This window comes from Crocodylus porosus, unplaced genomic scaffold (assembly GCF_001723895.1).
Source record: "Crocodylus porosus isolate Cpor-Errol unplaced genomic scaffold, CroPor_comp1, whole genome shotgun sequence".
NCBI classification, from domain to species: Eukaryota; Metazoa; Chordata; order Crocodylia; family Crocodylidae; genus Crocodylus; species Crocodylus porosus.
Genome location: NW_017728949.1, coordinates 44,558,129 through 44,572,667, shown reverse-complemented (window position 1 = coordinate 44,572,667; position 14,539 = coordinate 44,558,129). Strand labels below are relative to the sequence as shown.

At 39.3% G+C, this 14,539-nt stretch overlaps 3 protein-coding genes across 3 annotated transcripts in view; all 3 read left to right on the top strand.

Moving 5' to 3' along the window:
- BBS5 (Bardet-Biedl syndrome 5) overlaps window positions 1-12,166 on the top strand; it is a 30,578-nt gene extending 18,412 nt beyond the window's left edge. Inside the window, exons 4-12 of the mRNA XM_019554560.1 lie at window positions 878-927; window positions 1,335-1,462; window positions 4,236-4,371; window positions 5,247-5,342; window positions 5,735-5,797; window positions 7,438-7,572; window positions 7,684-7,767; window positions 10,780-10,803; window positions 10,958-12,166. Coding sequence (XP_019410105.1) covers window positions 878-927; window positions 1,335-1,462; window positions 4,236-4,371; window positions 5,247-5,342; window positions 5,735-5,797; window positions 7,438-7,572; window positions 7,684-7,767; window positions 10,780-10,803; window positions 10,958-11,059 — 818 coding nt within the window. The 3' untranslated portion in view covers window positions 11,060-12,166. The remainder of the gene's footprint in view (window positions 1-877; window positions 928-1,334; window positions 1,463-4,235; window positions 4,372-5,246; window positions 5,343-5,734; window positions 5,798-7,437; window positions 7,573-7,683; window positions 7,768-10,779; window positions 10,804-10,957) is intronic.
- A 737-nt stretch (window positions 12,167-12,903) lies between these two features.
- The window catches only part of LOC109323115 (kelch-like protein 41), a 15,030-nt gene continuing 13,394 nt past the window's right edge, over window positions 12,904-14,539 (top strand). Inside the window, exon 1 of the mRNA XM_019554544.1 lies at window positions 12,904-12,966. The gene's annotated coding sequence lies outside the window, so the exon portion shown is untranslated. The remainder of the gene's footprint in view (window positions 12,967-14,539) is intronic.
- LOC109323116 (kelch-like protein 41) overlaps window positions 12,965-14,539 on the top strand; it is a 6,130-nt gene continuing 4,555 nt past the window's right edge. The window contains exon 1 of the mRNA XM_019554545.1: window positions 12,965-14,357. Within this exon, the coding sequence (XP_019410090.1) occupies window positions 13,248-14,357 (1,110 nt within the window). The 5' untranslated portion in view covers window positions 12,965-13,247. The remainder of the gene's footprint in view (window positions 14,358-14,539) is intronic.

The following is a 14,539-nucleotide window of genomic DNA, read 5'->3' as shown; positions in this document are numbered from 1 at the left end:
AAAGCACACGGTAACTTTGACACCTGTGAGTTCTGGCCCAGGGCACAAGATGAGTGTGACTTAATAACTTAAACCACAGATGTCATGATCTTGTCATGTGCCCTCCCCCAGATTTGTGTGCGGGGTGTGGGCAGACTGCCCACTGTGGCTTGGGGCTGGATGCACCAGACTCTTCCCAGTGAAGGGGCTAGGCTGGGGCTGTGCTCGGGATGGGCAGCAGTGGTGCTGGGACGGAGGGCTACAGAGTGAGCTACAGCAACTCCAAAATTCCCTGTAGCCACCCCTCCCAGCACCACCACTGCCCAGCGCTCTGCTGGGAAGAGGCTGGCGCAGCCCCTGACTCCAAACTGCAGCAGGCAGCCTGCCCTTTCCTTGCGCACACACATAGGGGGCACATGTCCCCTATACCTGCCCTGGGGGTGCACACAGTGGCAGAGAACTGCACTCCCTTCCCACCCACCCTGTACCCCCCAGCGAAGCTACCTGCGGGTCCATCCCACTCCCAAGGTCACATTCACCGCCCTGGCTGGGCAGCTCCTACTCCAGCCCCACTCCCTCCCTCGCTGTGGGGCCTCAATTTGCACCCCCATGCCCCTTCCCTGTCCTCTGCTGTCCACAGACTGGTATCGGATCAGTATCAGCTGATATTGCTGATTTAATAATCGATCATTGGTATCAGCCAAGAAAATCTTTATTGTTGCACTCCTAGTTCTGAGGCCTGGTGTGACCCTCATGAAAATTGTTCAGCTAGCCCATAGGCATTTGTTTCTCACAATCAGCATCTAGAGCTCTGTTCTAAGAAATCATATTGTTTTGTGTTACTTTTTTATCACAACAAAATAATGTTCAAATTGTGCATTTTCTTCTTATTTTTTAGCTGTTGGTTACAACTGCATAATAAATATAACTACAAGAACTGCTAACTCAGTAAGTTTCAAATATACTTTTAAAACTATTACAAGAAGCTGTAAAATATCACATACACTTGCATTAAATTTCAAAGTTAACTTTTACTTATACATATTGAAACCTTATTTTTTTAAAAATATTACAATGTATTTCATTTTGTAAGAACACTGGAATGTCAGAACACTGGAAAATGAAGAGTGAAATCTCGGCCAGGAGACATCAAGATTTCACTCTTGCTAAAACTCCTGTTGATTACAGTGGGATCAGGATTTCGCTTTAAATTATTAGACTTATAATATTTATTTTGGTTTAAATTCCATTTTGATTATTGCTTCCATTTGGATTATTGATTCCATGTGTCGTTTATAATCAAGATAGTGTAATGTAATGTCAAAATGTTAAATACCAAAAACTTTTTCTTGCAGAAATTACGAGGCCAGACTGAAGCTCTTTATATATTAACTAAATGTAACAATACACGATTTGAGTTCATATTCACCAATGTGGTTCCTGGAAGTCCCAGACTCTTCACTTCAGTCATTGCCGTACACAGGTAACTTACTTAAATTTGTGTTTGATGGTTTTTAAACTATAGTAGGTTAAGTACATAAACAGAATTTGAGATTACTATCTCTGAAGCTCCCTGACCATACTCATCCACACTTAAATTCACAGAAGTATTCTAAATAGGCAAGAAATCCTTGGAGAAAACGAGAAAAAACTATTTGAGCTTCATTACATGAATAAAAAACATAAAATGTGTATCAATCATATATGTAATGCCTGGCCAGGGATTTCATCATCCCTTCTAATTTGTTCAGAACTTGAACCTAAATCTGAATATTGGCTGAGTAAAGAGTACCCCTTTCTCCCCCATACAAATCTAAGGAATATATGCTCTTGTAACTAAATACTATCAACTCTTAAATTCTTCCAATAATTAAACTTCTTTTTTGATGAGTCATCAAATACTTTGCTTAATTATATGTTTGGTTTAAATAAAATTAGCTAGTTGATTTAGGTCATTGAGATTTTGTAATTTGTTTGAATACAAAAGCTTAATTTCTATTAAGATTTTAAGCTTTTTGAATTCCAAATACGTAACTTCTCTCAGGATAAAATCTGACATTAAACAATACTTTTAGTTAGAGTAATTTATAGTAGGAGTGAACCACCTTGCGTAAACCAATGATGAAATCCTGGCCTTACTGACATACGGGCAAAATTCCATTAACATCAGGAGGGCCAGAATTTCACACCTAAACAATAAATCATCTTAATATGAATGTGTCTAATGACATTAACCTTAATCTGTATCATGTACCTATTTAACAGTTGTGGAATAGTGACTTGCATAGATACACCTTACACACCCAGAATGTTTGTGCCTTGATCTGAGTGAAATTGAATGTTACTCAGTGTCAACACTGTATATTGTATTTTCTGATGCATAAGCAGCATCTGTACCTAAAATCTCTGCTCCCTCAACATAAAATTATAGGAAAAGATTATTATATATTTTATTCATAGATTCTTAGATGTAGGGGATGGAAGGGACCTCACAAGATCTTCAGGTCCAACCCCCCTGCACTTGGACACAAAAGACTGCTGAGGTCAGATGACTCCAGCTACGTACACGTCCAGTTGCCTTTTGATCTCCAGGGTAGATGATTGTACCACCTCTGGGAGGTGTCTGTTCCAGACCCTGGACACTCAAACCATAAAGAAATTTTTCCTTATGTCCAATCTGAAGCGATCTTCTGGTAGTTTGTGTCCATTGGTCTTCGTCTTCCCCTGGGGTGCCTTGATGAACAGATGCATCAGGGCCTGAGGGAACATGTCCCTTATATATTTATAGGCTGCCTCCAAGTCCTCTCTTCTCCAAACTGACAGCCCCAAGTCTTTCAGCCTCTCCTCATATGACCTGGTCTCTAGGGCTCTAATCACGTGTGTGGCCCTCCTTTGGACTCTCAAACTTCTCCACATCCTTCTTGAAGTGGGGTGCCCAGAACTGGATGCAGTACTCCAGCTGTGGCCTCACCAAAGCCAAGTAGAGCAGGAGGATGACATTCTTAGTCTTGCTTGAGATGCAGTGGTAGATGCATGCCAGTGTCTTATTTGCTTTGCCAGCTATGGCATCGCACTAGTGGCTCATGTTCATTCTGTGGTCTGTCATGACCCCCAGGTCTCTTTCAGTTGTGGTGCAGGCAAGTGTAACACCTCCGAGCCTGTAAATGTATTGTGGATTATATCTCCCCAGATGGAGTGCTTTATATTTTTATGTGTTAAAGTTTTATTGCAATGATTTCACTTATTTTTCATTATGTAGCTTTGTTGTAAGACAGTGGACATTAGGAGGAACTTCTTCACAGTTAGAGTGGCCAGAATCTGGAATGGGCTCCTAAGGGAGGTGGTGCTCTCCCCTACTCTGGGAGTCTTCAAGAGGAGGCTGGATAGGCATCTGGCTGGGGTCATCTGAACCCAGCACTCTTTCTTGGCTATGCAGGGGGTCAGACTCGATCTGTTGAGGTCCCTTCTCACCCTAACATCTATGAATCTATGAAAAACCAGTGGATCTTGATCCACCAGTAGGTCTTGGAGCCTCTTGGAGTTGATCCAAGGCTGGGGTAGGGGCTGAGTGCCCACATACATGCACATGCATGCCCCAGCCCAGCAAGTCAGTCCATGGGGGGGGAGGGGGCAGGGGCTAGATCAAGGTCTCCGTGGTGAGGGCCAGTGCTGCAGAGGCAGGAGCAGGGGTAAGTTGAGTGGGGTCCAAGCTGGGTGGGACTTACCTGCTGGGGAGGCGCATCCCCAAATTTATTTTTTTTCCCTGTGCCTCGATCTACCCCCTTCCCTCCCCACAGATTTACCTACTGGGCAACGGCACATGGTAAATCTTGGGTTGATTTTAAATGCCAAAGGTGTTTGCCTACTTAAAAAGCTTGGAGACCACTGTTGTATGAGATGCACCTTATTTTAGGGGGAGAAGGCATCTTATAACTGAAAAATATGGTATATGTGAACATAGGTTTTTAAGCCTGAGATGACAGAACTGTAAGGTGAAGAAAAATACAGGATGCATGGTTAAGGTGCAAAGACCAAAAACAGTCTAGCTAAAATATAATTTAAACAACTAGCTTTGTGTTTTTAAAGAAAAATGAAATACAATTATTATATTCAATGAAGCCTTATGAATATTGCTCTAGTTGTATAATATGGATAAGTGACATGGTAAATGTGGACTGTTTTACTGTCTATGCTAATGTGAACTATGACAAACATTGAAATAGTCAGCTTTATGCCTGCATGTTTCTTATTTGTAGAGCTTATGAAACTTCTAAAATGTACCGTGATCTTAAGCTCAGAAGTGCATTGATTCAAAACAAGCAGCTGAGATTATTACCTCAAGAACAAGTATATGACAAAATCAATGGAGTCTGGAATTTATCTAGTGATCAGGTATAGTTAAAACAGGAGTATATACAATTTTACTAAAATTATGGTTTGTTTTTTATCTTTCCTAGCAACTGTACTATTATAGTTCTCTAACCTCACAGGAATTATCTTTTGGTTCAGTTCATCAACTGGTTACATGAGAAGTTTATCCTGTATCTATGCCATTCAGTACAACAGAGTACTTTTCCTAGCAACCTGTAGTGGACATGACACATGCTGAGAGATATTTTCAGCTCATGTACAAGGAATTAGATACACAGCTTCTCTTAACAAGAAGTATTTGTGTGCCCGATTCTCTGTGTATCATCCTAAAAGTTACCTTGGTTCTTTAAAATGCAGGGCTGCCTGTTTGTACAACCTACTTATAATATTGCCTGCATGTTGTGTTTTAATTGCCAACAACTGAAAGCATTATAATGTAAGAATAGTTTTTGAAAGGTGAGAAAAGTAGTTGCAAGTGACCTGTAGAAGAACATGTCCCCCAGGGCACTTTTTATTTGTATTTGCTTGGGCCGTTAACCAAAATTAATGAACTGTGTTCCTTCCTATTCAATTTTTAGTCCAAAATGGATAAGAGATCCATGCTGACAAGTAAAAGATTGTTTTTGTCTATGTACCTTTGCCATATATCTCCACAATTGCCTAAGCTTAACTCGCATGCCATTGTACTTGTACAATTTACCAATTTGGAACTGCGCAACGAAGAAAACTTGGAATCTTCATGTACTGCCTGTAGGTTTGCTGTGCTGTAGTTTGATCTGGCTATGCTGCAGTAATAAGAACTCCCCAGGGAGTTCACCACTTAAGGATGTGTCATTTAGAATTGTAGAAGTCACAGTGGTCGTATTATTGAATTTTACATATCTGTTCTATTACAGGGAAATCTGGGGACATTTTTTATTACTAACGTGAGGATAGTTTGGCATGCAAATATGAATGACAGCTTTAATGTCAGTATACCATATCTGCAAATTGTAAGTATCTTAATGTCTCAATCCTGTTGAACCATATATATTTTATATAGCCCAAATTCTAACCTTCAGTTGACACTCAAGTTGTATTAATGTGAGCAGGAGTTGCATTCCCTTATTTGAGGAAAGAATTCAGTCTCTATTAATAGTGGCTATAGAATATATTTACCTGTCCATATTCTTGGCAAAAACCCCAGGCTTCCTGGATCAGGGGGCAGAGCATGGCCAGTGATCTACATTCCTGACTTCAACACTGCATAATGTGCTGCCCTGATCTGAGGCATGTATGCTGTGCAGGATGGTTATTGCCAGGCATTAAAGATGGATAAACACAATTAGTATTATTTAGAAATATTTGTTAAATTTTTTACTGTTTCTTTTTCATTTACAATCAGCGTTCAATAAAGATTAGAGATTCAAAGTTTGGCTTGGCACTGGTCTTAGAAAGCTCTCAGCAGGTAAGAAAATTTAACAGCATTCTTTAGCTCCTTACATTTTTATCTATGTATGTAATTGTATAATGTAGTGCACTGCTTTTTGAACTATTAAACATCATTTTTTTTTACCTTGAATCAAGTGCTCTAGTGGCTGCGTAAGTTGTCAGTATCATGGTAAAGATGGAGAGAGTCCAGCAGAAGGGCAACAAAAATAATTAGGAGGCTTGGGGCACATGACTTCTGAAGAGAGGCTGAGGGAACTGGGCTTATTTAGTCTGCAGAAGAGAAGACTGAGGGGGGACTCAGTAGCAGCCTTCAACTACCTGAAGGGTGGTTCCAAAGAGGATGAAGCTGGACTGTTCTCAGTGGTAACAGATGACAGAAGAAGAAGAAATGTTCTCAAGTTGCAGCAAAGAAGGTTTAGGTTGGATATTAGGAAAAACTCTTGCTAGAGTTCACTCCAGTGGTGAAGCACTGGAATGGGTTACCTACGGGGGTGATAGAATCTTCATCCTTAGAGGTTTTTAAGGCCTGACTTAGTTTCATAGTTGTTAGGGGCTGGAAGGGACCTAACAGGTCATTGGGTCTAGCCCCCAGCACTTGGGCAGGAAAGACTGTTGGGATCAGACGACCCCAGCAAGATGAGTGTCAAGACACCTCTTGAAGATCACCAGGGTGGGTGACTGTACTCTGGGAGGGAGCCTGTTTCAAACCCTCAGCACTTGACTTGTAAAGAAGTGTTTCATTATGTCGAGCCTGAAGCAATCTTCAATTAGCTTGTGTCTGTTATTTCTTGTACTTCCCCGGGGGCCTTGGTGAAATGATGCTCTGCCAAGCCCTGATGTATGCCTCATATACTTGTAGGCTGCCACCAAGTCCCCTCTGAGTCTTCTCTTCTCCAGGCTGAACAGCCCCAAGTCTTTCAGCCTCTCCACATATGACCTGGTCTCTAGGCCTCTAATCACATGCATGGCCTTCCTTTGGACTCTCTCGAGCTTCTCCATATCCTTCTTGAAGAGCAGTGGCCAGAACTGGATGCAGTACTCCAGTTGCAGTCTCACCAAGTCTGAGCAGAGCAGGAGGATAACATCGTTGACAAAGCCCTGGCTGGAATGATTTAATTGGGGCTGGTCCTGCTTTGAGCAGGGGGTTGGACTAGATGACCTCCTGAGAACCTTTCCAACCCTCATTTTCTATGAATCTAAGATACAGCTTTTACTGAGGTCTCTCTCAGAATACAAATAAGCCACCATGTTAGCATGGCCTTTTTTTTAAAGTGTTTTGTTACAGAAGACCTCTAGCTTGAGTCATGATTGATTACTGTTACTAAAGAGCAGTTGAAACAAGACCATATTCTTAAAAAGAAAAACCTTTTTCGCTGTTCAATTGCCCTCTTAAAAGATTAGTAATTTTCTGCTCTTTGCTATTTCTGCTATTTGACTGTGTTCAGAAAAATACTTTTACATTTACTCTGTTGATTTATGAGGGCCAAAATTATAACCAGGTATATGTAGCCATTTGAAATGATGAAATATTCTATAAAAATCCAAATTATAAGTATTAACACAATGTTGTCTAGAGGAAAGTATTTGTATATTTTAAATAAGTGTCTTTTATATGATAAAAAAGTAATTCATCTGAGTATTTTTCTGTTCTTTTAGAGTGGAGGTTACGTACTTGGTTTTAAAATAGACCCCGTGGAGAAACTACAGGAAGCAGTAAAAGAAATAAATACATTGCACAGAGTTTACTCAGCTAACCCTATATTTGGAGTGGATTATGAAATGGAAGAAAAGGTAGTCTGTCCATTCAGCTCAAGAGGCTACATGCAGCATTATACTAACTGTACAAAAATGCATTAAACACATAATATATAAAAACATTTACTTCACTGTCTTAATTGACAGCCCCAGCCTCTTGAAGACCTGACAGTGGAACAGGTTCAGGATGATGTGGAAATAGAATCTGATGAACAGACAGATGCTTTTGTGGTAAGCTTCTCCAGAAAAAAATGTTGTTTGATTGTTTAAACATAAATTTCTTACAGAATTTGTTTTCCTATTAAAGGTAACAGCACACATAGAAGGACAGAGTCTAAGATTATATTGCATTCTTTCGTAGGCACACTACAACTTTCTTTAGGAAGAGCTATCTTGAAGGAAGTAGTTAAAAGTAGCAGTCACATGAAAATTGCAGTACCACTTAAGGTCTACCAAGGTCTGAATGTTTGTAGTACAATCAAATTATACAGTATATTAAAATATTTCTTTTTTAGGGTAGTCTGATATGACAGTAGAATGTTTAGAAAGCATTTGCCCCGGTAAGATTTTAGAAAAAAGGTGGTAAATGCTGTCCGTGACTTTCAATTCAAATAAATGAATAGCATCAACAATATTTATAAGAACTGTGTGAACTCAGGATCAGGGTCTATACAGCAAAAATATGAGAAAATTCTCCAGAGGACATATGGGTGACCTGGAGACCCCTGTGAATGTATGGGTTAAATTATAAATATAACTCACAGGGACTGTTTACTACCATGAGTGACAGGTGCTGGTCAACAAACCTGTCTCCCTTTGGGAAGCCCCAATGACTTTGGGCAGAGGAGTGCCTAAGAGTGGGGTAGTGGAACCCCCTGGGTAAAGGAAATGTCCCCAGAAAATTGGATGAGCCAGAATCCTTTTGGTCAGTGGTACCCACACTACTAGGACTCCTCCCATCCAGAAAAGGCACAGTCCCAGACACAATAAGCCAGGCACTTCCTTCAACTTGGAGTGGTGTTCCAGTTAGAAGCTGTAGCAAGCATGTACCAATCATCTTGACTTTCGTCTTGCCATTGGAGTCCTATGGACCCTGCTGAGAGAGAAGGTGGAGGGCCCATGGCTACCCCTTCCTTCTTTGTTCTGCCTAGGCATAAGCATCAGAAGTCTGTGCTCTCCAGTCACTTGTCCTGGTGGGCAAGGACCCAGGCATTTGATAGCTCATATGTCCAAGTAGCCCTATTTATTGGTGGCCTATTTGCCCCAATCTGGGGAAGGCCCTAGAAAAGATGGGCTAAAAAAAAGGTTTCCTTCCAACTTCTTTTTCCCTGGCTCTAAACTAATCATTGTTTGTTGGAATGTTCGCACACTAACCGGACTTTGAAAAACAGCCATACTTGATAGAGAACTACATCAATTGGGTGTTGACATTGCAGCCCTCAATGGGACAAGAAACTGGATCATTAGATGAAGTAAACTGTCACTTCTGCTAGTCTGGGAAACCTGACAATGAGCCAAGGCAAACTTAACTCGTGTCTGGAACAACAAGCTGATAACCCAGAACACAAATGTGTCCATCTGTCAAGCTTGTATCCTCAGTTACCCTGCTTTATGACTGAAAGCTGGGTCACATAATCCAAGCAGGAGCAGAGGTTGAACAGCTTCCACCTTTGCTGTCTTGGAATAATTCTTAAAGTCACTTGGGATCAACGGATCACCAATAACAAGATCTTTGAGAGGACTGGCCCAATCTATGCAGACTACGTCAGACACTCGCAGGCTTTGCTAGCTGGGACACATGGAGCACATGCTTCAAGATCGTCTGCCAAAGACTGTGCTCTATGGCCAATTCAAGAACCACCCGCAATGCGGGGGAAGGCCCAAACTCCAATACAATGACAAGGTAAAGCAAGGTCTCAAAAAATTCAGCATTCCCACTGACAACTGGGAAAACCCTGCCCACAGCCACTCAGTCTGGAGAAATCGGGTCAAAGCTGGTACACTCACCGTGGAGAGCCATCAGAGAGCCCAGGCTGAGGCCCATAGGCGAGCCAGGAAATAGAATATGCTTCAACCTTCATCTGACAAGTGGACCTGTAGCCATTGTAGGAAGGCTTGCCGCTCATGCATTGGGCTTTTCTCCCACACAACTGCCACGCACGACTGACTGACATTGTCTCATCTCCCTTCATCTGTCAAGATGTTGGATAGCCACAGGGACTGCTTACAGACATCACAAAAAACCCAGCACTTTATTGGCAGCTCAGCATGTCCCCACACTGAGTGTAGCACATGTCCAGAGGAGGCATCGTGTTAGCTTAACTCAGCTCATCCAATGTCTATATGGATTTGGTGCTTCAGCAGGTCTTTTTGGCACTTTCATCTAATAGCTGATTGAATCAGTTTTAGGTAAAAGTACTAAAAAGCCCCATTGAAGCTCCCAAATAGATGCTGGGGAGCCAGGTCAAACTAACACACTTCCTCTTCTGGTAAAACAGTTTTTGTTTTTCACATCTGTCAGCACCCTCAGACAAACTTTTTAAAAATAGTAAAATGGAAATGTAGTGGGAAGAAGTGGGGGGCAGGGGTTGGAGAGGTTTATTTTTTTTGGTAGGGGGGAGGGGTGGTTCAGGATGGGGGGCTTGCTAAATGTCTCTTACAGAAGCTGCCAAAATATAAATTGTTACAAATGATCTTTGGTGAGACTACAATGTTACCAATAAAGCTATTATCTTTTACCTTTTTTTCATATGTAACCACCCTGCACGTATAGTAGGAAGGAACAGTATGTTATAGGCACTCTCTCTGCTTTAACACTGTCTATTCATAAAATAATATTTCTTTCAAATTTTGCAACAAACTTCATTAGGACATATAAATAAAAAAGTTTTATTACAAATAATATAGTGGAAAAATTATGGATATAGATTATTTCCTGTTAATATTAGTCAGCCATTCCCTGATTGAAGCTTTGCATCGTTGATTTCAATAGAGAGTGAATATCTGGTCATATTAATAAAATGAAAATAAAAGATTTTTCTAAAGACCGATATATCCAAAACAAATACTGTTTTCTACAGAAGGTATTTTGTTTTTTAAAAAAGTGTGTTTTAAATTGGAGGGTTTTTAATAGAACTGAGAAACCTGCATTTTCTGATTATAACTAAATGGCTAAAGTGTTGTTTAAAAGCGATTTATAAATCCATTTTGGGGTTTTGTTACACTCTTCCTCTCTTTCTGTAGGCTTACTTTGCTGATGGTAACAAGGTAAGAACAGTTTCCTAGTACTATAAATTGAACATTGTTTCAATATTGTTGTATTTCTGTATTGTCTGTATTTGTATACATTAAATATACTTAACTTTTTTGTTGGTCTTCCTCTTGCTCTTTTCTATCTGTCTCACTTCAAAAAAAAACCCAGCAACAAGATCGGGAACCAGTATTTTCAGAAGAATTGGGACTTGCAGTAGAAAAATTGAAGGATGGTTTCACTCTGCAAGGACTCTGGGAAGTAATGGGTTGATTTCAATAAAGCATTGAAAACATGTATTAGTCATTATGTTCCCAGCAGATCTTTGTCATATTATTGAAACTATTTGAGTAACATCTAATGTATCAAAGAGAAGGAACAGTAAATATACTATGTAGTCAGGTTATATTTTTTAAAAAGGAATAGTAGAAACAGGTTATATGTTTGTAATATAATTGTATTTATTGTTTTGTTTTCATTTGTGCAGTTTTTGTTTCATTTAAATTATTAGCTTATTTATACAAAAGAAATATATTATCCATAATATGTGCATCCAAATAATATTTCCGTAGGCTCTCTCATAATGTGTTCTTAATGTTAATTAAGAGAATAACAAGTGAGAGGATTTATTACTGAGTGTAAAGTACTGTATTTAGATGGAATAGTTGCATCATTTTGGTAGTATACTGAAAACATTTTGACAAAATACTGTAATATTGCAGGTATCTGTTAGCTTTCATATCATAAACTTAATAGAGTACATACCAGACATCGTGCCTGGTACATGTTCTTATCTAAATATTCCAAGACAGGGTTTGTTTGTTTGTTTTTTGTCAAAATACTGATATGTTTATTGGCCTTTGGTTTTAAGCAGGATAATCTGGAAAGAATCATGTACTACACTGCTTTTGCATCTGACACATCAGACATTTAGGCTGTTATATATTCCATGAAGAGAAATGAGTCATTTATTGTTTAAAAGGGAGATGCAGCTGTTATGTTTTCTAGTGAGATAAGACCTTATGTACTATTTTCTAAAAATGGAAAAAGTCAAATGAGCTATCCTTTCAGCTGTTGTTTTAGCAGCTGACTGCACCAATGACTTAACTGTTGTATGCAAAGGAAGAAAAGCCTGTTAAATATTGTAAAAATGTTCCATATTGAATGTATTTATTTTAAAAGATTTTAATAAGCTCTAAAAACATTCTTTCAAGCAACAAACACTGCATTGTAAAGTAGTAGGCAAACTTGTACTATACCATTGGTGTTAGTGTTTTGCTATTGATTTCTATGACAAGGTCAATCCCTTTGTCATAAGTTGTTCAACTTCTGTGTAACTAGGTTTAATAAAGACCTAAGCAGTCCTTGTCTGAATTCTGATTTTTTTTTTTTTTTTTTTTTTTTTTTTTACTGAGGTGTATAAACATGATGTGATTGCCCATTTGTATGCAACCTCTAAACTCACTTCTAAACTTATTTTAACTATTCACAGAGTTTGTTTGGTTAATACAGACAAATACCTCTATCTCAATTTTTAGTTTGGTAATAATTGTTATTTAATAGGGAACTTCTGTGTAGTGGAATTGTCTTTAATTTTCTTTTGTACCTACTATGTTCATTTTAGTTTAACAGAATATACCTTTACTAATACCAATTTCCAAATTTTCCTAAAATGAAACTTAAATAATATGGGGGAGAGTATAGTGTATTCATTATTATTTATGAAATGTAACTTGGTGAGTTTGCGTTTAATATAATAACAGTGAATTTTTAGTTTGCAAACAAATGACAAAGTTAAAATCCAGTGTGAAACTAGAATATTTTATTAGATCTAGAGACTTTTTTCCCCCTCTGCGAGGGCATATTAAACCTAACAAAAACGTAACTGATACAAAGTTTTATTTATTTATTTATTTTTGGGTCAGGGGTCAGGGTCATGTCTCTGATTCATGCTTCAGTAAAATTCAGTTTAATGAGTAATATGTCCTGACTGTTTCTGGAAGTTTCTCTAAAATGTCTTGCTATGAATCCACTATGAATAGTTATCCAGCTGCCAACTTTAGCCTTTGCTCATAATACTTCTATTTCAAAGGATATATTTGACTCCTGGTTCATATCTGTTTCATTAAGGGCTGGATTCTGACACCCTTATTCATGTTGAGTAATCCTTTACTTTGCAGGTAGTTTGAATGAGTCTATGTAATGATGGCAAAATGAAGCCCCAGTGACTAAAAGCAACAGTTGTTTCTTTCAGTCTGACAGCTGCAAGCACAACGTTTCTCTTCACACCAACCATTCTAAATTCCAGCTTGTAAGTGTATGTACCTATATTTAGCTGTCAGGATTAAATTGCAGAGCCTTCAGGCTGGGGAAAGCACATTGATCTGCCTTTTTTACAGACAGACCTTGGTGCCGACAACAGCTAACGTTTTCAGTGCCTCCCCCCAACCCAAGTTACAAAATGGATTCCCAAAGGGAACTCACTGAAGAACTTAGACTTTATCAATCCACCCTTCTTCAGGACGGTCTCAAGGAACTCTTAGAAGAGAAAAAGTTTGTAGATTGCTCCCTAAAAGCTGGTAACAAAAGCTTACCTTGTCACAGATTGATTCTGTCAGCTTGTAGTCCTTATTTCCGTGAGTATTTCTTATCTGAGCAAAGCGAAGATAAGAAGAAGGAGGTCGTTCTAGAAGATGTTGATCCCAACATCTTGGACATGATCATCAAGTATCTTTATTCTGCAAGTATTGACCTCAATGATTCTAATGTGCAAGATATTTTTGCTTTGGCCAGCCGTTTTCAAATCCCTTCTGTATTCACCGTGTGTGTCTCCTATCTTCAGAAAAGACTGGCTGTTGGTAACTGTCTTGCCATCCTTCGATTAGGTCTCCTCCTTGACTGCCCAAGACTTGCTTTCTCTGCTCGTGATTATGTGTCAGACCACTTTGTGCAGATTTGCAAAGAAGAAGACTTCATGCAGCTTGCCCCCCATGAGCTTATATCAGTTATTTCACCTGACAGCTTAAATGTTGAAAAAGAGGAAGTAGTGTTTGAAGCAGTAATGGAGTGGGTCCGAACAGACAAGGAGAACAGAGTAAAGAGCCTGGGAGACGTTTTTGACTGCATTCGTTTCCGTCTTATGTCAGAAAAATATTTCAAAGAGCATGTTGAGAAGGATGATATTATCAAAAGCAACTCAGATCTTCACAAAAAACTCAAGGTTATTAAGGATGCCTTTGCTGGAAAATTGCCTGAACCTGCCAAAAGCTCAGAAAAGTCAGGGAAAAGGGAAGTAAATGGTGATGTAGGGGATGAAGACTTACTTCCTGGATACCTAAATGACATTCCTAGGCATGGCATGTTTGTCAAAGACCTCATTCTTCTAGTCAATGATACAGCTGCAGTGGCTTATGATCCCCTGGAGAATGAGTGTTACCTGGCAGCCCTGGCAGAACAGATTCCCAGAAATCATTCCAGCATAGTCACCAAACAGAATCAGGTCTGTGTTGTTGGAGGCCTTTATGTGGATGACGAGAACAAAGATCAGCCTTTCCAGTCATACTTTTTCCAGGTATGAATCTCATAATCATTGGGCTGAGGGCATTACATGGAAATTACTGAAGGATATTTTGATATAGGATACAGTTGGGTTTTTTTTTTTAATCTGGTCTCATGATTTTTCTTATAAAAGGTTATGGGCCTTTTTAACTATTGCCTGTCAGACTTGTTCATGACAGCATTGTCTGCTGATGA